The sequence below is a fragment of the Anarrhichthys ocellatus genome, unplaced genomic scaffold, assembly GCF_004355925.1.
Source record: "Anarrhichthys ocellatus isolate YVR2014 unplaced genomic scaffold, GSC_Weel_1.0 scaffold104, whole genome shotgun sequence".
NCBI classification, from domain to species: domain Eukaryota; kingdom Metazoa; phylum Chordata; class Actinopteri; order Perciformes; family Anarhichadidae; genus Anarrhichthys; species Anarrhichthys ocellatus.
The window spans coordinates 793,770-816,962 of NW_022280134.1; the positions used below are offsets into that span (position 1 = coordinate 793,770).

Genomic DNA, 23,193 nt, shown 5'->3' on the forward strand with positions numbered 1-23,193 from the left:
GTGTGTGTGTGTGTGTGTGTGTGTGTGTGTGTGTGTGTGTGTGTGTGCGATTAGGTGGAATGGGTTGGTTGGAAGGAGGATGGAGGAGATGAGATCTCGGGCCTCGTGGCGGAGCAGGAAAGGTGGAGGAGAGAAAAATAGAGAGAGGTTGGCTCATGTTATCGTGGTTTAATTAACAATAATCCCAAGGGGCAGACCTGTGCATGTGTGTGTGTGTGTGTGTGTGTGTGAGCGCACCTGTGCCCCCCTCCGGCTGAGTCCGCATATGTGTTTGGACTGATGAGCATGCAATCATCATCTAATCGTCTAATGACATGAAGCGATTTCCCACAGAGATGCTGAATACAGTGTATGTGTGGGTGGGTGAAGTGGCATAATGAGTGGTGACCGACAGGGCATCATTATTTGGTCAGCGTGATGAATTCATTCTCTCTCAGGTGAGGGGGAACGCTGGTGCTCTGATTGGATTTTTACACTGGAGATTTGGAGATGTAAATTGATTTCTCTATTGAACAACAATAACCACAAGACACATTGTGGACTTGGCGCTCCCATATCAAAACTGTCACTACCCCCAACCAGATGCATTCATGTCACTGCTGCTGGATTTTAGATTTACTCTAATCTTAAAGGTCGTTAGCCTAGCTTAGCATAAAGCAGCAGGAAGTTAAAAAAACACCAATACCGCTAAAGCTCCTTTATAAACAATATAAATAATCGTGTTTGTTTTAATCTGCACTCAAACATGAATGTAAAAGCAATACTTTGTGGTGTTAGAGGGAGTCGTGCAGTGTCATTATTTTGTGACATCATCACTGTCATCACATCCGTTGACCCAGCACCACTGTGCCCGGCGACCTGCCTGTGACTCCGCCGTTGTTTGCCAAGAAATAGATCCAGCATGTAACTCCTGCTGAAACCACAAGCTGTCAATGTATTTTGTCCCTTTCTGCTACATGCTAAGCTATTCACATACTGGCTCCAGCGTCAGAGTTAATGTTATGAGAGTGTTGTTGCTCAGCTCATGTAACTCATGTAAATCTGAGAGAAAATCAAATAACAATTTTAGTACTTGGGCTTCGCAGGAATTCAAATGTAGAAATGATCATAAATATAGTAATTGTGATATTTTTCTGCTAGAGAAAGTTATTTCAGAAAGCAATAGCAACTAATGAAAACAGAAGAAAAGACTATAACATGAGTTTTTAGAATGTTTCAAAAAAGACGACACAGTGTCTACACCTTTTAATATAGACAGAAGAGACGTCACTGTTACTATGTACTGAGCACATTAACAGAGCAGGACACACTTGTCTGACTTTACATTGAGGCCTTGGGAGTCCTTTTGAGACAACATGCTGTACAATAAATGAATAAATGTGTCACATAACGGCCAGCTTCCCGATGCCTCCGACTGCTGCGTTCCTCCGATTCAGATTTCATCTAATCTGTCGCTTTTCAGAACCGCTTAATTCGACGTGACTCTGCAATCCTGCGTTGTGATTTATCTCTGGAATAAACAATCAAGCCGAGTAGCACGGGAGCTCCTGTGTGGAGGAGCAACAGTCGGAATATTAAATTGGAAAGATCACATCTCATTTTATGGTAAATTAAGCCCTGAAATAAACAGAGGCTCAATAGGTCTCGTCAGGTAAACTCACAGAAGGAAAAGAGCACAGCGCATTGTTTTCTGTTTGTTCTCTGCTCAGATGAAAGCCAGTTGACCTTAAACTGGTTTGTAATCAGTGAGCTGATCAATAAAATCTTTTGACGTTTCCACAAAGTGTTGAGAACTAAAAGCGAGGAACTACTTTTTCACCGCTTATTCCTAAACCGTTTAAAACACTACAGCAGAACCAGAGTAAGAGTCTTTCACTGGTCCATTCACCAAGTGTTTACCTCCAGATGTTACATGATTCTACTCGGTCAACATTTTTACAATCCTGCTGTGGTAGATAAAAATCTGAAAAGAGTAACAAAGAGATGGAACGTGACCCAGGTCATACACTGCTCTTCACTTAAGTACCAGTAATCTATTTAATCTCACGGTGAAAACAAGCAAGTAAATACCTTATCGTGCCTTGTTTCCATTATTTGATAACGCAAAGACTTTATATTCCATGAAGTCAGGGTCTCAACCTCTTTCACTAGATCCTTCCTGAGTAACAGCGTCCCAGAGCAGGCTGTTCTCATTCACTGTTTGTACTTATACCTACAAAAAGTAATACACTTCAATATATAATCGAATACATAACCAAAGTAATCTTGAGTCAGGACGTGCACGGCTGCCTCTAAAGACGTCAGGTGACGTAGTATGGATAGAGACCACGTCCAAATAGGAAGGAGGTCAGGGTGAATGGATGGGTCAAGCAAACACAGGACAGCAAAAATCAAATTTGACTTCTTTTACCTTCCTTTTGTTACGTAGCCTACTTACACATACTTAGAAACTTACTTATTTTGACACAAAAACAATCTTTTTCTAAACCAAACAAAGTAGTTTTGTTGTTTAGTGGGGCAAAAAATGTATATTTTTTATTTATGGATGGGTCATTAGAATTAAAAGAGTTGATGAACTGGAAATTCTTGTCTTGAAGGCGGCACTAGAAGACAGGTCGGAGGGTAACCAAAATCATTAGGCACTAGAGGGGGGGTGTCCCCTTCCTACCCTCCTTCCTCCGGCACCCTTGCTTGGATCCCGTCCATCTTCCTTTTGATCTTAACTACACACCTCAAAAGTTTGATGACTGCATCTCGCAGATACGTAATGAAACAATGTGTAATAAACACTACCAGCGTAATATAATACAATGTGTAATTCTATTATTTATTAGGGGTCGTTCCTTACCTGCCATGTCAGTGGCGAAGGTTCGGTCCGGTCTCCAGCCGGTGTACCAGCCCACCACTTTACCCCCGGACACCAGGGGGCGCTCATACGCTCTGCCGCCTACAAATCCCACGGGCCAAACAGAAACACCTCGAGTACTACGCATCTGGAAGAAGACGGAAGAAGGAACGGTTTTAGTTCAGTAAGCACATAACTGCGTTCACTCAAGCTGAATAAGTACACATTCATTTCTGAGGGTACATCCCAAGTCTCTTAATTGTCGTTTCCTCGCTCCTCGATCCTCCCTTGAACCGGAAGTTGTTTCTGCGCCGCCATATTGACGGCCATCCCAAAGCTCTAAAGTAGCTCGGAGGAGAGAGGATGGAGGATGGAGGAGGGACCTCGGAGGAGCCATGACCGAGGACCCAGGAGAACAGACTTCCAGGAAGTCTTTTAACGGCCGACACGCTCCCTCATTGTTCATCAGTCATGTGATTGGACGCTGCAGCCGATCGGACTGACTGACTGGAGTTTCATACCAGAGTGAAGACAGATCACAGAATAAACTCAAGTTTATATTTATTAGGTTTCTGATTCACCATCTGGTTTAAATAAATATTCATTGTAGACTGAACAACAAAAGGACCACAAACAACTTTCTTCATTTATTAGAAATATTTGTGTTTTCATGATGTGATGTTTCCCTCAATAACTTTATCATGAATACAATTAAAGTCAGAGAAAGCTGGAGAGACGAAACACTTTTTACATCGTTCCTGAGTGTTTGATGAGTTTTATCATTTAAGAGAAACAATCATATTCTGGGTTATTTAATAATGACGCCACAGTCACAATTTCAAAACGTACAGACGCAAATAATTGATAAATAAGACGATCGCATCCCGCCGGTAGAAATGGATCCTGCACTTATAAACAGAACACAGGACACAGTTTGTTAACAGACTACAGAGAGAAACACCTCTAGTGGTGATTAGTGTGTCTTTATTAGTTATTAGTATTATTAGTTACTGTTATTAAGTACAGTGATCATGTGAACAGACGCAAACATATCAAAAGTCTCTCCAGCTGTTAAAGCCGACTGACAGCTGATCCAGCTGTGATTAGCTGATCCACCGTCATCAGAAACAGACGTTGCTTCACGTGACGCAACTGAGGAAAGGACGTCTCATGTCTCTTAAAAGATATTTCCTTGTTCCTCTCTCCTTGCATGGTTTCCTCCATGCATCCCTGGTGGGAGGGACTAAGACGCAAGGAAAGGACGCAAGTGAGGGAAATGGGGATGCAATTAAGAGACTTGGGACGTACCCATACATGTCGAGCGTAAAGATGGCCGGTAGACACAAAAGCTGTCCTCTGAAACCGGACCAATGCCATTTAAAATTGGTGTTATTTAAGAGCAGATGTGCTCCTGTGATGCTGGTTAAAAGTAACAGCTGTGACATCGTCTAAGGTCAGGCTTTTTGCTGATCCACAATCCACAAGTTAGGGTTAGGGTTTTTTTGACAAACATAATGTGAGTTCTGCAAAACCGAACCAGACATGAATGTCTGAGCCCACGGGGCGATGTCCACTCAGTGCCATAGAGTGGGAAAGCCCCAGAAAGTCTGGTGAGGTCGATTTTGCAATGAATCCCTCGTGTGTCAGTTTGCACGAGTGATTAGAGATCTTTAATTTCTTATGAAATGCGGGCGAGGGCGGCATTGCAGGGAGTCAGTGGCCAACTGAATAGGAGACAAAATGAAACTGCGCCACGGTGGAGCTGCCTTCCACTTTCGCAACGAATGAATTTGCACACAGCCGGAAGCGGCGTGACGAGAAATGAGACAAAGAGAGCGAGATAAGAGACAGAGATGGCGGGGGCAGAGAGAGGGTCTGAATTTTTGGTGTTGAGACATTTGTATCTTTTCTCATGTGTGTGTGTGGGTGTGTGTGGTTCTTTTTTCCAACCCCGGCCCCCCTGAAGCCCATTCTCTCAGACACCGCTCCTCATCACTCATCCACACAGACTGCAGCCAGTCGCTCGTGACATAACAACAGAACAAAACCAAATCGGGAAGCAGCGCTGCTTTGCTTGCGCCCAGACGTCACACTGACTTTTAGCTTTTAACTGTGGGAGTGAATGTATATGGCACAACATATGGAGAGGATTCACAGTTCTGTTGCAAACTTCCAAGCAGTCATGGAGTGCGTGACGTGGTCTGTTGGAATAATAAAAAACATCTCCAAAGAGTTTATCTCAACTAAAATGTGTTTATTGGTGAATCATTTTGGGGAACATCTTTGCCAAGTTTTTCTTGCCTGATAAATGTGAGCAAAAACCACTGCCAGCCCAGTGAGGGGGGTTATTTGTCCAATCAGGTGTAGAAAAGGTTGATGTTGATGTATTACTGATTGGGAGAACTGTCAATCTGCCATTGACAGCCTAATTAAAGGATGGCTGCCTCGAGCAACTTTAGTATTGAATCTTGCCAGAGCTCAGTGACAGAAGCAAAAACTGTGGATGGAGCTGCAAGGCAAGAAAATGTTTGGAACAGTTTCTATCAACATGCAGCTCAAAGTCACAACTGGCCTCAGGTAGATATGTTAACTAGTATGCAAATGTGCAAGACGGAGCTATCAAATACATAAAATAGTAGATAACCAACCCTGTATCCCAACAAAATTACGTTCCCATTCAATTGAACTGCACTCTCCATTATGTTACGAGAGAAACGTGTTTTATCCCAAATTACGGTTGCACTGTTAAACACGTGGTTAATAGAAAATAAGTTTCCCTTGAAGCGTGATTGATAAGGAAGTTTTGTTGTATGGGAACGTACATTTTTAGGAGACCAGGTTGTAGATGACATAAGAAAAAAAGTGTAGAAACCCTGAACAATGTCAGGACTGAGTTTATTAGAGACGCAAGGTTTTGCATCATATTCACAACATGAAAGCCAAAGGCTGTTCAACCAATCCAAGAGCAGTACCGAGCCTTAACACACCTGAGACCACCATCACATCGACATGCAGATTTGTTTCCCTTGTTGTCTTACACTGTGAGTTTGATGCCTGATGGAGGTCCATGACTGAAACCTTGTGTGGCAGTGTGCAGGGCTTCATTACACTACGCACACTTAGTGTGATCCAACCCAAAACCATTTGATTTAGTTAGGGGAAAATATGCTTGTGGCCCAAGACATATAGACTTCAAACATGGCTGCCAAAGGGCAGGTTGCATCACTGAAAGTCCACATTGTAGTATATGAGACCTGATAACAATATCTGATCGTATCCTGTTTCTCAAATACCAGTTATTACCAAATGAGACACATCTCATAACTCAAATGAAGGCTCTCTTGGCTGTTACTGTGTTTATTCTGTCCCTCGAATTTTGTACTGTATATTGTTATGCCCCCCCCCCCCCCCCCAAAGAGGCAGATTTACTTGTCATATAAAGAGGAACAGAAAAAGCATGCTTACCAAATCTAAGTCTTATAGTATAGCAGCAGGACTGTTTTCACTCCTGAAGCAAAATCCTATCATTTCAGCAGGGAAGTCTGAGTTTATATCAACTGCATTGATTATTATGTTCCTCACATTCATTCTCGCATGATGTACATATCTTGAAAAACATGGACATATTGATACTTTCATCCAAAGACCAAAAACAAACAAAGAACAATACTTGGCATATACAAGGACATATAATACAAATAAATATGTTTCATTAATGTATCCTCATACAACAGTTCGAATGATATGTTACAGTATTATTAATTTTTTTGCGTTTTCCTACAAATGTCCAGCAATACGAGTGATCAGTGCACATGAGCAAGCCCCTGTGGTGTTTAGGCCACAAAATGACTTAGTTAAGTTTAGGAAAAGATCGTGGTTTAGGGTAGTAACTACAGAAGTGGCTTCACTTAAGTACGGAAGTTACGTGACAAATAAATCAATGTTTGGGTTGAAATACTACAGAAGTGGTGTTACTGAAGTACGGAAGTTGCGTGACAAATAAGTTAACGTTTGGGTTAAAAAAAACTGCGAAAGTGACGTTACGTGCTGTAAGCAATGAGATGAAGAACAGGACATGTATTTATCAAACTGTCGGAGATGAGGACATCTCTTCATTTCCTTTCATTTCTCTTCTCTCCACTTCTTCTACTCCTGTACCCTAACACCCCCTCTTCTGCCTGGGCCCCTGAGCAAGGCCAGCAGCTTTGAAGCCCTTTCCCTGTTAATACTATGGTCCCTTGAGTTTGCCTGTGTGATGCTAAAACACTTCCCCCTCGTTTCTCTTTTGCTGCTGACTGCCTTTCTCTCTCAGGTCATTTTTCAAAGACTCTGGCTCCTCTGCTTTGTGGAAAAAAAAAAAAAAAAAAAAAGCTGATGAAAAGGAGAGAAGACGGAAGAAAGAGAGTCTGACTCTGTTCTGTGTGTTGGTCTTTCCCAGATCATTCCTGGAGTACGATCGTTATTTTGGCTTAGCGGTTAAGTCCTAGTTTGACTGCTAATGATCTCTCAAAGCTCAGCACAGTTTGATAGAATGGAAACAGGGTCCATGGGTACTGAAAGCCTGCCTCAAGAAACGTGATCTACACCACAAATATTCTATTTCCTGCATAAATAACCAATATCTGTCTTTGTTGCCTTTAGCTTTTTAAGTGTCATTTTCAAGCACTTTCAATTCGCATTATCAGAGTTTTTACAAGCATCTACCAGTTTTGGAAGTCTGATCCCAGTCAAAGTGTAGATTTTTCTCTGCAGTGAAGAAAATACATGACCGCTTGTATAAATCCTTTATGTCTCCTGGATGAAGTGAGTGCATCATAAACAACTTATAACGGTAACCTCCGGTTCTGAAAAGTGAAACCAATGAGGAAGTGTTTTAAACTTGCATATATTCTAAGGGCCAGCATTGTGTGACCCCTCTGGTTGCAAAAAGAAGTCCGATTGTATAAAAGTCTATGAGAAAGTGACACTAATTCTCACTTGATTTATTACCTCAGTAAAAATTGGGAACATGAGTTTATGGTCTCAATCTCTAGTTTCAAGTCTTCTTCAATACAGCATGATGTTCATTTAGTAAACTATGGTCCATTTAGAGTCAAATAGCAAAGAATGCTTTAGGGCGAGCCATGCCTTGTGATTGACAGGTTGCTACCGCTACCAGAGCCGTATAGTCCAAATATGGTCACTTCCTTTCGCTGGTTGCAAAAATCCAAGATGCCGACGGCCAACCACGCCAAACTCGAGGCTTCAAAACGACAGTGCCTAAACCAATGGGTGACGTCACGACGACTACGACCACTTCTTATATACAGTCTATGATGAAAATATAATAAAACTTTAAAATTCTCCACTATCGTGCGGTCTGAGAGTCTGTGGACTGTGAGGCAGTTGAGTGCTGATTGTCCAGGCAGCTCAAACTCTCAAACTCGTGAATTCTTGGTAATCTAATATACATTTGGGCAAATCCACATACTATGCAGTTGGAACGCACTACATGCGCAATTTGACGTCATACATAGTATGAATAATATGAATAGTATAAATAATATGAATAGTATGCTAGTATGTGATTCCTAAGACCAGCCAGAGAGCTAAAAGATGCTCTGCAGTGTAGTAACAATTATCTGTGGGTTTGTCACTGTAAGCAACTCCTTTGAAATAGCACATATTGACCCAAAGTTTATTTTTACAAAGAAAAAGATCAGTGCACCTTTAACCAAGTTGTTTTGCCTCAAATTGATTCAAAAACTGGTTTTGGCATTTCAGAACAAATCATTTTCACATTCGCTGCAGTGTCGCTAGTCTGAAAATCAGAGACGACTTGTTAAATTTGACCAAACAGATGCAGGAGGGCTTCATGCTGATGTCTGATTGAAGGAGCGAGATGTCAATAATCAATTGTTAAAATGACATCTGTCTCGGGCGAATGCCTGCAGAGCATCTCCAGACTGCATTAAAAACCCTCTTGTTGTCTTTACAGCTCTCATTTGTCCATTATAACGGGACAGTGGCCAACCTGCGTAGTTATAAGTGTGTAGTGTGAGTCCATCTATCTATGGTGGCAGTGTCATTAGATTCAAAATCACACCTACCAGATCTGTTAAGACGCTCTGAGGATAAAAGTCACATTAAGACGACGGGTGAATCTTTGCCCCGGCAAACAGAGCGAGCATCTGACAGACAGCGATGATGAGGGGGGTGTCCAAGGTCAGCGTCGGTTTAATCAAGCACAACCTTTCAACAATATGATATTATTACAGGATGAAAAAAAAGTGATATTAAACCAGCTTTGTTGACAGGTTTGATCTGATATCAGAACGACTGTATTTAGGTCCTGATGCAAGTCGCAACCGACAACAGACGTTGCTTCAATTTTTCCTTCTCCGCGCAGCCATCTCATCAACAACAACTCAATGTCACAATGTTTGCTGGGAGCCAAACAAAAGCGGTGGGGTGACAGGGTTTCGACAGATGGTACATGGTTCTGCTCGGCGGCGAACTGCTTCGCACATGCTGGTTTTTGTTTTTTCGGTGCCACCATCTGCAGGTTTCCTGCTGGCACAGGAAAAGATTTTTGTGACACAAACTTCTAGTTATGCCTTTATTTAGGTTGACTGAGCATACATGCTGTTACACAGCGATGCCCTGTTGGCGGGTACAATGAAAAATAAATCAAATAATGTGTCAAATAACACTGCTTCAAAGCAGTTACAGGCAGGTAGAGGTCCATTAGTGAGCATAGTCTGAAGTTTAAATCAGATTTTTACATGGATCAGCAAATTACTCCATTATAAACAGTAAAAGCAGTATATAAATCAGAGCTTTTTAGACAAAATGCATACCAATGGTTATTACATGTGCGTGCAGTAATGAGTATTGTAATTATCTCCAGTAATGAACCAAAGAACTGAATGTAAAAGTGGAGGCAGCAGAGGAAAGTTGCTTCAACAAGCATGACCGTTCTTCTATTTGCATTAAGCACCAATTTAAATTTAATAAGAGTGTGTTGCATTGCATTAAAGGATAGTTTCATTTAGCCACGGGTTATTTAATAGACTCAGCCACACGGTAAAAAAAACAGCATCAATGGGCTCAGTAATCAACCCCTGCCAGCGTCGTAGCACTTTTTAGCCTTTTCCTCACAAAACACCAAAACTCTTCATAAGGGTGCCCTTTGTTTCTCTACTTTAATAGCTTGACGGCAGATTCTCTTGAATTGGATATCGGAAATACAAACATCCTCCCATCACCCTCCCAGCGAGCTGATGGGGCAAATAATTCAGTTTAGTCGGGCATTGGCGGCATGGTGGGAGGCCGGGAGCCATCCATCTGCAGTTTGAAAATCGTCAGAAGTCTCTCTTTAATCTCTCCCTCGTCCTCCTCCTGATCCAACAACAAGTGAGGGAGGTGTGTGTGTGTGGAACCAGCACCGCATCGTATTCCTCTTGTAACGCAACATCGCTCAAATAATCTCTTTCACCGTGAAATACGTCGGAGTGCAGACGCTAACGACTTTCAAAAATCTGAGACCTTGTTTTAACATTGAAAAAGTTAACAGCTACTTGAACCACAACACATGGTGAGTTTACATCATTAACAAGTTACTAAAAATCTAGATTTTTGCATAACTTGGTCGTAAAGAAAACCCTACTTCATTCACTGGAAAAAAAAATTTTCCACTGAACATAATCCAGGTAGCAATTCCTAAAAAGTTTAACACATATAGAAATTTAATGGGATACAAACACAATTCTGGAACTTTATTGACAACCTTTGGAAATTTAAATGATTATTAATTTGGGTGGTTAAATGTCTCATTTTTGTTTTATTTACTTCTACAAATTATGGTACGTAATGGAGAGGTTATGCTCTGCTATGACTGCTTTAGATAGACTTGTAGTTACAGTGAGTACATCACCAGCAAAGGTTAAACAAAGAGCTGTTGGTGGAATCGCCCTCAAGCAGCAGCACCGTATCTGTTGAAAGCTGATCACAGGAGATTCTGAATTAATGATGAACAGATTTAATTCAGGCTTTAGAATGATTGGATGTGCCCTCCAGAAAGTAGCTGCTCTGGGTGGGGACTTGTGAGGATGAGCGAGTAGAATCCTGACTTGGCAGCTCTGACTGCAGCTGTGCATTCATCCCTAAATACTAACCGGTGAGTTGGTTCCTCTGCTTTTGGCTGTTGCCCAGGTTTTCTTTACTGCCAATTCACGAGTAAACCAGGGGCTCAGTCTTTTATTCAACGATTTTACTATTATCTCACGTTTTAACCCAATTTCAGAACAGCTACTCCCACTCTGAGTTCTCCCTGGGAGATCTCAGAAAAAGTTCTATTTAGGTCGACAGAATTTCAGCAGCAGAGTTTGAAACCCTGCAACAAATCTGAGTCGAAGAAAACAAAATCGATGAAACCTCGAGACGCTTCCATTTTAGGAAAAGTGTGTGTGAGTTTTAATGCTTATTTCTATTTTAGGAAAAGTGTGTGTGAGTTTTAATGCTTATTTCTCACTGGACTTTGAGTAAAAAAAAATCTATATTTTTAAAGCATCGTACAAATAGTTGTTACAGTAGGAAGGAAAGCACAAACCCCATATTTTTAGTCTGTGATGTAGCTCTATGAAATCAATACAGTGTGTTCATCACAGCAAATAGCAACACAAAGATATAGTTGTAGAAAGAAAGGGTTCAAAAGGAACAACATTTTATGAAAATATAGTACATTCTTTAAAAAAGAAATATTAGTGAATGTTGCCAGAAATGTCTTCACTGGAAGAATGATATGTGTGACAGCCTGCTGCCATACCTGATCTCAGTCTTGTATTGTGTCAAGGTCAAGGTCCACAGTAATCCAGTCCACATCTGAGAGCGCAGACAACTCTCTTAGAAACCACGGAGCTCACCCTGTGATCAGTTTGTCATCAAAATCTAACTCTGCAGCTTCCCCGCAGGGACCAAACTGGAGAAGGAAAAATAGTAAAGGCTGGTGACTGAGAGGGCACACAGTGTGATTTTCCGGGGATTATTTTTCTCTAGTCCACATGAATCTCTCCTTGGGGTGTAAAAAAACTTTCATCAAATTCTCCGGGTGCCCACCTCTTTTTCATCGTCTGGGAAGCAGCTGCACCGTTTAAAGCCGAAGATAACAGTCTTAGTTCATTGGTTTCTCGTGCAAAGCGAACCCCTTCCTTATTGGAGATCAATAGAGTTTCACATGTTAAGCACTGACTGGGGATCTCATACGTGACTTGAGCATTCAGTGTGATGGAGTTCTCTCTAAGCAGCAGCAGGCACTTCAGCCCTGTGTCAAGTCTCAGTTTGGTATTATTTGAATAGTAATAACCCAGTTGCATTTTGCTACTTTCTATTGGCATGTTACACACAAAAACTACATTTTTAGGGTGTGTTACTTTTTCACGAGTTTCATGTCTAGTCAGTTTTATCTATTTAGCCCAAAATCACAAATGCTAAGAGTCCTTGGGTTCCAAGAAGACTGCAAGAAAAACTCCAATACAACCTCCGTACAAATCACAACACTGCCTTAAATAGCTATCCAATCATGTCTACCTACAACACGGCCATTCCTTAGACCCTTGATTTGGCATGGGACAACGTATGACAAGACTGCCGTTCAACAGGATATTGGTTGGCCGTGTTAATAGTCCGCACGTGTCCACGATACCAGAACGATATTCAACTCATGCACTTTAACCATATGCTTTAAAACTGTATTGTCCACGATCAGTTGTGGTGGAAAATATGCAGTGATCCTCTGTAGCATTAGTTACTCTGGTCTGCATCTGCAGTCGGAGGCTGCCTGAACGCTGCGGAGGGAAGGACTCGCCATCCAGTCCGTTTTTGTTTCATTCTGCTAATCGGCACATTCTGATGACGCCGTCGTGAATGAAATGTTTGAAGTGTATGGGCAGATAAACCCGACTTCAACACTTCAGTGTTGACAAATAATTTAATTATCCCGACTCACTCGCCAAAGCTTTACGGGTACAACTCGAGCTTCGGAATTACGTGTGCGAGTAGTAGAAATAAACAGCTGTTTGGATCACAGGACATACTGAAAGGATGTCGCATACCGAACCCAATGTTGTTGTGTAAATGTGATTTATGGCGCTGTTAGATTGCTGCTAGACCGTCCTGTTAACACTGTTAGCACAGACACAGATTTAGACGGCAGTGAAAATATTTTTGAAAAAAGCTAAATGCCAACAATATGGATTAAGGCAGGTTATTTCTCATATAGTATATTACAAGTGTGTCAAACATCACAACACACACTGATTTGGTTTGCCACAAACATGCCAGGGAATAGACCCTGACCCAATCCCAATGTCCCCCCTAAAGCCCCAAACCCTGAACCCTCAAGGACTTACTGATGTCATCTGGTAAGTGGTTGAGTGTGAGAGGCTGTGAGGGCTTGAGATGGTGTAAATAGGAATGGGACAGAACTTTGCTGCAACATATCACGTTACCATGAAAATGACAAAAAATATGATATATAATTGTGGGTATTTATTTTATACTTTGTACTCCCTGAGTTGAATGTCTTCCTGGCAAGTGATTTCATATAATCTATTTACTTGTTTTTTGTCAAAACGGCTTCAATGACAAAATAAAATATTTGATGAATAAATAAATAAATATCCTCTGATTTACATGTGTAAATTTAATATGACAGGCTGAACACATGTGAGCCGTCCTTTTTGTTTACCTTTTCCATGCTTCCACTGGTAACTCCGTGTTTAACGTCACATTGCAATGAATTGTGGGTAATTCCCTTCGGCAAAGTCTGCATTTGATGCTAACTTACGGAAAGGGTTCATAAAGAGCTCAAAATGTCTGCGAGAGAGCCCTCAAACACTGATGATGTGACAGTGGGACAGAACTAAACCCTCACAGACTTTGCGGGAGCGCGCCTCAAAGTAAGAGTGAAGATTGGGATTGGGCCCCTGTCTGCATTTCTTCTTCTTCTTCTTTTAATTTCCGACAGACTAGGCTGGGGAAGTGCAATAAGGCCTCCCGCGGGTTAAAAACAATAACGCATTTGGTCTTTGCAAATGGAAAATGATGTACGTGTCTATTTGCATATCGAGCGGGGAAGTTAAATCCCATCACAAATTTAGAGCTGTCCACTTGTGATCATACATCACCTGAGACGCACGTTAATGCCAGGTCTGAACGGGGCTAGTGAGCGCGGAACTAGCTCAGCTAAAGGGAAAGTAGTTGTTTTTCATGCTAAGACGAGCCAAAAAGTCTGCTGTGAAAAAATGTCTACCAAATGACATCATATAGTTTGGATCAGATGTTGAGCAACTTACAAGTGAGCCCAAAGACAAGCAGTGGAAGGACCTGGAGGCCAAAGACCTCCTCTGTGTCTCTTGGTGTCCTCCATGATCACAAACACTGTATGTTTCAAAAAAAGCAAAAAGGTGAACTACACTATGGAAATATATGAGTCGAAGGCTGGACATTTATGGGCGATATGGCCAAAATCTTCTGTCATGATATCGGTCATTTCATATCTCGATAACGATATACGTATATCTGAACATACAGTATATAGCATGTTTTCTAGTAATTCATTAGATAAATAAATAGTCTTTATGAAATAAACACTTGGTTTAGTGTACTCTTGTGTGAATTAAATACTTGACAAATGATAATCATGAGTATTTTTCTCATTTAATTAAGAACCGTATAGTGCAAAATGATCAGATTTTCGGAGAGATTTGAGTTATGCCTGTTATTATCGATTCATACTTGTTGTAACTTGTGTATCGCGATATCTCGATATATGATTTAATCACAATATGATTCCATTGAAAGGAGATGTTGGCCATATTGAACTATTGCCCAGCCCTATCTAAGACCTGCTGGCAACAGGAGCTTCACATGCTGATGAACCTGTGAAGGCCTTTCTTCCGTACTGTGCATCAGTTCGGTCTGTACCGCCGGAGCCACCGGCTGACGCGGCCACGCGTTACAAAAACGCTCCTGTCTCATTATCAATATGGATATCTTTACTGGAGGGCGGACGCTGCACTGAGATAACAAATAATTCATCTTGAATTCATCTCGCCAAAGACTTTCTGGAGCAGCTTTGTCCTGACAAATTACAGCGCCGGCAGCTCAGTGAGTAAACGTGCTCCATTTACAAGTAAACAAAAAGAAAAGCTGGGGGTGAAAAAATACAGTGCTGAGAGGAATCACATTTCATCTGACTCGCAGCCAGGGTGCTCTGTCTGGGAGTGCTGATCGGGTAATCAACTCTGACTCCCTCCCCTGCAAACACATAGGTGAGGGGAGAGTCGTGTGTGTACACACAAAGAGACTCTTAACGATGGAGTATATCAAATCCATTATGGATGTTCTCGTTTCCTGCCTCCTGCCCCGAAGAAAGAGCCGTCATTGTGTTGTTCGCAGGCCGGGACGAGTGTTTCGGGTGGCTGGACCGGGTGTGATTTTAATCAAGCGTATTTTTTATCTGTGTGTTATTAATATGCATGGCAGAGGCAATCAGAGGAAGGGAGGGAAGAAACGAGCTGGGAGAGAATGAATGAATCGAATTACAGAGGCCGGGGATGGGCTATGAAACTGTGATGCAATAGAGCATGATGTGTGTGCGGGTTGAATGCTTTATGGGGGGGAAGAAATTAAAGAGATGAAGGTGTGTGTGTGTGTGTGTGTGTGTTTGTGTATGCATGTGTATAAACCTGTACATATAATGTCCCAGTGTTTCTCTCCAACAGTAGAACTAGCTGTATGTTTGCATGTACTGTACATGAATCGTAGTATTTATACTGTACAACAATGTGGTTTTGTGCACAAACTGAAATATTCATGTAAAACCTCCAGCGGTGTTGTAAGCCTAGATCTCAAAGCAAAGATTTAGGCTCAAGCTGGTTTAATTATCATACATGACTATTCTAGATTATTCTATACATTACACTGGTCCTTATTAATTACCCAATTAATATAACAATGAATTTACCCAAACTGAATATCAAAAACTTGTCTGATTAATATTTTATTCAATCATCTCTTAAAAGCAAGCAAATGTAACAACATAATAGACCTGATGAGAAAAAAGCTGGACCTCAACTTCAGGAGCATTGTTGTGACACACAGATTAATTTAACAACTATACGTCATAGAACCTTTCCCTGACCTGGAGAATCAGTTTTACTTAAGGACTCAACCTAAACCTTAACATGGCGATGACATGGATTCACTCCATCGCACGAGCAATATGCAGTTAAGATAATCGAATGTATTTTTGAATTGGAGTGGGGCAAGGTCAATAATTGAAAAGATTTACAGGCTGTTACTTTGCTTAGTCTGTATTACTTTAAGCCGTTTTCCCACTCAGACACGGCCGTTAAAGTTAACAGAAAAAAATAAGACGGCGGAATAACAACAGACGCATGGTGTAAAGTTACGTTACCCTAGTGGCAGCGGTGCGTTTATTACTTTTAACAAGGGGCAATGAGGAGACATTCAGAAAATCATTTTGAAGTGACTACTAACAGAAAGACGTTCCTCGTGTTGCTCATCTTAGAATATTATGCTATAGTGAGGAGTCATCGAGTTAAGAAAGAAGATACATTGTCTAAAGAAGGCTTGAGAGATGTAGTTTTTCAACAAAACTGAACAGCATAATGTTAATGAAGTCAGGATTTATCAACCGTTGTATTAGACTGTTTGGTGTACCTAATAAACTGGCAACTGAGTGTACATCCCGGAGTTCCCAGTCCATCTATAGGTTCGCAATGCTGACTGCAATGGGTTCCACTACTTCAGGTGTGTCTAAGCAATTATTGTAGACTAAAGGTAGCGTGTACCTCAAACCATACCACACAAAACATAAAGATAACCATGCCAAACAAAACGGTTTGACATTTAAACCAAATCAAAGGAAAGCAGGGCAATAATCACAAAGAGCTTTTTAAGAGGTTGTGAGTGGGTGGCAATGATTGCACCATTAATGGCAGATTGAGGGTTCATTTTCCCCTGACATTTCACCATTATGAAGAAAAAAAAGACACCTAAACTATGACTGTCCAAAATGATTTTCATATAGACACAGTCATTGTTGTAGACCAGGCAGCACTGCCTCGGCTCCATGTTACATGAGATTGATATTGTTCAGCTCACTTGGAGAGAGAGAAAATAAGCATATTTCCCAAAATATGACAATATTTGTTTTATAGCTCCTTCTAATTTGGCACACCTTAAATCCAGGATAATAGCCAATAATCAATATGTTGAAATAGTAGATAGATTCCCCAACCAAAAGGAGATCACAAACCACCATTGCGACAACCAAATTCATAATCAATCCCATGACAACCAGTACTCCATATTTAATCTCATCAGTTGTTCCTACCCACCAACCTTCATAAGGAAAATTACATTTTCAAAACAATTATAGAACCTCCTTCGTGGATTTAACAAGCTGTAAGGACATTGGGAAACCTGAGAACACAGTTTTGTCACATGGCCTTGGTCAAGGTTGGCAAGCCCGTCACAGGCCCTGGTAACAAAATGTGGCGATTGTATTTTCACTTCACACGTTCAACAAATGTCAGCTTCTTTTTTAACATAAACTAGTGCAGCGCCCGTTCAAAGAAAGGGCTGTTCGGAGTGGGCCGATTGCTTGGCCTTGAGAGCCGTTCATCCAAACAACTTCACACTCGACACTGCGCTGCCTTGGGTCCTTCGCATTACCACCAAAGTGTGAAGTCGATCGGGTGAACGGTTGTCGAGAAAATTACTAATAAATATGGTAATGATCTTGCATTTGTACAGCTCCTTTTCTAGTCTTCAGACCACTCAAAGCACTTTTTACTACATCTCAGCATCCACCCATTCACACACATTGATATACTGATGGCAGGGTCTACCGTGAAAGGTGCCCACCCGTCCATCAGTACTAACTGTCATATTCACACCCATTCATACACCAACGGCAATTTGGGGTTCAGAGTCTTGCCCAAGGACATTCATGACATTCGGGCTGAAGGATCTTCCGATCTACCTCTACGCCAAAGCCGCCCTTCTAGATCCCCATTATCTCAGTTAAAAGGGATAATCTCTCAATAAACTTCACAGGGTGTATAAAACATGCTACTAATACATTTGTCCGGTAGTTTTGTAGAGCTCGCACGGGACACTGCACTTCCTTAGGTCCTCAGCAACACACCCGCCAAGTGTGAAGTCGATTGGATGAACGGTTGTCGAGAAAATTGAAGGACAGACAGACGGAAAAAGACTCGAGGCAAAAGAACGAGGGATTTGATAAGGGAGTAGAGAGTATAGAGAGGGTGTGTAGTCAAACTGCAAATTCAGGAAATAAGCAGAGAGCCGGTGCAAAACGCCTTTTTACCTTCACACTGGCCCTTAAAAGCCTTCCACCTTTCCGTCACCTTCCTCTCTCCCCATCCTTATCCTTCCGCCGACCCGACCACGGACAATTTCTCTTGGCGGGGTTCGTCTCCTTTCTGCTTCACTTCCCTGACATTACAACCCCCCTCGCTTCGCCCACTACACTATGTAATTATGATAATTGCTCATAAGGGTTTGAGGGAATTGAATTTCCCATTTCGCTCTGGTTCCTTTATCCCCCTCCCTCCCATCGCCTATGGTTCACTGCAGGCCTGGAGTCTGGCGCTTGAATATTTAATCAAACGTATACTCAATGTCTGCATGTGTGTCTTCGGACCAATGATGACCATTTGAAAAGAATATGGCGATATGAGAGGAACCTATAAATCTATCAAAGAAAGTAAAGCAAAATGTTAAAGATTCTGAACCTTCTGATACAAATATGTAAAATATTTTTTGTTGCATTTAAGAACAGCTGGGTTTCCACACAATATGAAACTATATCAGAACTAATAATAACAGTAATGTTAATACATGTACCCTACTAGACCCAGGATGGCATCATTCGAGAAAGGTGTCCCTGAGTCACACTTGAGCACGAGGCATTTGCCTAAGTATCTGCTCCCTAAAATAGTCGCTGTGACTGCTGTGGAGCTCTCAGGTCCGGGGGAGTTCAATTATTCAAAAAAGGTCTGACGAAAAGTGTTGCCTGGATGACAGGCTGCTGCGGCTGAATCAAACAGCTCTGCCATGCTGCCGTCAGCCGAAAAACCCTCCATCCCCAGAGTCAGCTTTTCAGGAACGAAGAGGAGGGGGAGGCGCTGCTTAAATTTCCTGATTGCTTGTTACTGAACCATGTTGATAATGGGCTTGTTCATTTTGAAAGTAAACCTGAGACTGACAGAGTTGGGGGCAAAATAATGGACTTGATATATCAATATGTACTTTTGCTCTTAGATCCACCATTTAAGGAGTTTTAAGAGCAGTTTTACAGACATTTGTTTGTAGCTTTGGCTATAAGTAATTGGTGAGATCTGACAGCAATTTACTCATAGACTTCCATACAATAACACTTATTTTTGCAACCAGAGAAGTCGTCCCCTGATGGTAATTAGAGAGAATGCAAGTTTAAGACACTTTTGCATTGGCTTCACTTTTCAGAACCGGAGGTTTCCACTTGGCGTAGAAACCTAGAGCGTCGCAGTTTGAAGCATAAGGTCACTGACCAAGAGTCTGTATTTGACAAGGTTGGGAGCGAGGACGTGTTGATGGAGACCCAAAGTGTTCAATAAAGTCTTTGTCCATCAATCAAGACAAATAGGACGGAGCCAGGCATGTGATTGGCTGTCTGCTTGCTTGGAGCAAAGCCACAGAGATTAAAATGACCTGCAATAAACTCTAAATAGATAAAGTGATTCCAATGACTTAGTAATGAAGTTTTAAAAGTGTATTGCATTATTTTCCAATTAAATGGCTACTACGCAAGCAGTTGGTAATAACTTTGCTCTTCAGGGTGTTTGTTTTAAAACCAAAATGATCGCATGAGATTTAAGACACTTTCATTTACACTTAGCCACATGTTTGGCCAGATCACAAATCTGATTGCAGTCTTTCTGTGTTTTTCTGGGCTACATGTAAATCAGGGTCAGACCTCCTCCAGTCGAGAAGGAGGCGGTAATGCACCTGAAGCTCTTTGGTAAGTGCCTTGTTGCTTTAATGAGCCGGACTTTGGCTGCTGTTATCACAGAGGAGACAGACCGTAGACGTCTTCAGGAAATCAGACAGTGAGTGGACATGTCCACAGACATATCGACAGGAGATAACATACGTCTTGGAGAGGCGAATGAATTTACACCTTATTAACATCTGGTTAGAATGCGTCTCAAACCTCCTCCAGTTCCTCCGGTCTCGGATGCTTTCACACTTAGCTTTTTTGAGATCGGAGAGCTATCTGATCTGCCCCAGATGCATGAAGCAACTAGGAGTAAATGATGCCTAGCTGCCCATATTTCTTGTCACACGTGACATCTTTTACAGCACGGGTTGGTAATCTTGAGAAACCAGCAAGAGTACGCTAGATTACCAAAACGTTATCAAATTTAAAAGCCCAGTGTTGCCAATTCTTTCCCTATGAAAGTAGCTAGCATCATTAGCTCGAAATGCCGCTAAAGCTAAAGAGAAAGTATCTAAGTCGGCCCATCTCTTCAGGTCTCCCTCCAAAGCCACTCCCCCGAAAATTGTCATAATGAACGTAAAAAAAACAAACAAGAAATGAGCTTGGTTGCTATGCTATCACTACTGGTAGGAATCATACCCCTAACTATGAGAATGAAAACCAATTTGTAACAAACCAAAAGTTTGAATTAAGTGCTACATACAAATTTGCATCCCACTCTACCTGTGAATAAACTGAAGCAATCAAGACTGTGATTGAGCATCGGGGAGCTACATTTTTGTGGCTGGACTGCTGAAGTAAGATCTTCTCTCCGTTTATTTTCTCCCATTGGAGAAGTCCTCCCACTGTGCTCAGGGAGATATTCTATTAAAATAACCTGAAAGTCATCAATGAGGCCTCACTCACTGTGGCTTAGGGAATCTTCAACCATTACAATTCCATTATTCTGGGTATAAATTGGGCTTTTACTGTCCAATGACGGTTTGAATGCTGTTTAACACGCTTGACTGTCCTCAAGAGAATGCATCTTTGGAAGAAACCATGAGCACCTTTTGGAATTTTGAAAAGAAAATAGTCAAATTCAAAGGTGATATAGAGAAACTTGTATTATTCAGACAGATTAAACAACATGTCAACGTGGTCTGAAGTAAAGGAGCTGATGGCAGCTTAATGCGCCTTGAGGGCAAAAATGCTAAATCACTTTGGGGAAACCAACAGGAAGCAGTGTGTGTTAAGAGGCAATCAAGGTATAATTGCATGGTCTGCATTAAATGAGTAGTCTTGCAGTTTCTGACAATCTATTGACTGCGAGGAGGCGACTCAGCCGGAACGTGTCGCATGCCAAACTGTGCGGCAGCAGAGAATACACCCTTCACCCCTTTATGCTAAACGCCTTTCCACCTGAGAGAAGGGGAATGCAGGGAGGCTTGTTAAACATTTGCTACGTACCAGTGTTTCCTTTTATTTTGGAGGGAGGGGGGGGGGCTCATTACTCTAAGTTTGTAGCCTGGGTAGCCACTTTCATGTAATCAGCAACCCGGAGTCAGGAATGAGGCTGATTTTGTCCCGGCGGGGGCTCCTCATTTAGCAATAAAACTACTTGGTTATGTTTTGGAAAAGATTGTGATTTGTGATTAAAAAAAAGTATGTTTCTCAAGTAACTTTCGTAGTTGAGTATGTAGGTTACATAACAAAAGTAAGATGAGTCACAGGACACGAACAGCGGCCTCCTGGGTGAAATTCTGCGTTTCTTTATCCCACCTGGACATTCTCCCTACGTGGATTTATATTACGTCACCGGACTTCCTTTGAGGCAGCCCTGCACATTCTGGCTCACAATTGTGGATAATATACGCATCGTAGGTATCAGTACGAGCAGTGATGTCAACCGCCTGTTTAGAATAATAAAATTAGTTTGAATATTGATTAAAAGTGCTTCTTTTCCGTGGTTACATCAACATGGATTTAACCCGCCGAAAGTTGTGCTCATGTCACATGTCTAAATACACATTATATGTATTATCAGTTAGATAATTCGACTGTAGCTTACCGTAGCTTTAAGAAATTATGGTTGTACACATACTATTACATTCACTTCCAAGTATAGTGTTTAACATAGGCAGTCAAAGTTTAATATTTCAAGACAGCCATTGGATGATAAACTAATGCATTTAATGTTGTAGAAATTGAAATGTAAGTACCAAGCCTGTATAATATATCAAATGAAACACTAAAGATCTATCTAAAGACGAGACACATTACTCACGTGTCACATGTATGTTTGAAGAGGTAATGCTTGCTGTAATCATGAATGAGCAGGGGAAATAGACGGTGGGTTTTGTGTAGTCATGCTATCCGGGTACTGCCAGTGTAGAGACTCATAACTCTTACTGTGCACATATTGTATTGAGCCTGAGAAAAACGGATTGATTATTAAGAATAATCATGATAAAGAGTTCACGGCAAAACAATATTTCAGCTGCAAAACCGTCAACTCAGTAGTATTTCTTCTTGAAATGATATAAGGGTTTCTAAAATGGAGCTGCCACCCACTATAAGCCCAGTTACTGCCATCAGTCTACAGCCTGCAGACAGTTTCTGCGGGTTATTACTGCCGTATGACAGCCTATTATCTCTCTACGACAGACCATTACCTGCACAGAGGAGCTGGGTAATGAAATAGGCAGGAGGACGCAGAGAGGACAGTGTGCTATCAACAAATCAAACAGATGCTCTATGTGTCAGAGTAGACTCAGCCACAGCGCACTGGTCTCACAATAATGACCATCTTTACCCAAGTGGTGCATTCAGGAACGCTACTCTGGGAAAAAAAGCCGACTCGTGTCAGTCAGCATGTGATTCTAAATAGAGCTGGATTTCTTCAGCCTGGACAAAAAAATGGACTTTGCTGCATCTCGATTGATTGGATTTAGATTTGTCTGTAACTTTGGCTAAGCAGAGTGGACGGAGCACCAACCCAGACAAACTGACTTTGGATGTTAAAAGCCTTTAGAGCCAACACGTTTAAATATTAAATCAATTAATAGAAGGACAGAAAACTATTCTGCAACTATTGTGATAACCGATTTGAGTCATTTATGCAAAACATTCTCTGTTTCCAGCTTTTAAACTGTCATGTAAAACTGACTATTATTGGGTTTTAGACAGTGACAAGTTCATTTAAGACTTCACTTTAGTTTTTAGGATATTGTGATGGGCAATTTTTCTTACACTTTATAAATCAAAAAACTAATTTGAGAAAAAATTAGTCCGA

General features: G+C 41.4%; 1 protein-coding gene across 1 annotated transcript in view; it reads right to left on the reverse strand.

The window, feature by feature from the left end:
• Positions 1–23,193, reverse strand: part of b3gat2 (beta-1,3-glucuronyltransferase 2 (glucuronosyltransferase S)) — a 43,974-nt gene that overhangs the window by 15,184 nt on the left and 5,597 nt on the right. Inside the window, exon 2 of the mRNA XM_031876144.1 lies at positions 2,849–2,993. Within this exon, the coding sequence (XP_031732004.1) occupies positions 2,849–2,993 (145 nt within the window). The remainder of the gene's footprint in view (positions 1–2,848; positions 2,994–23,193) is intronic.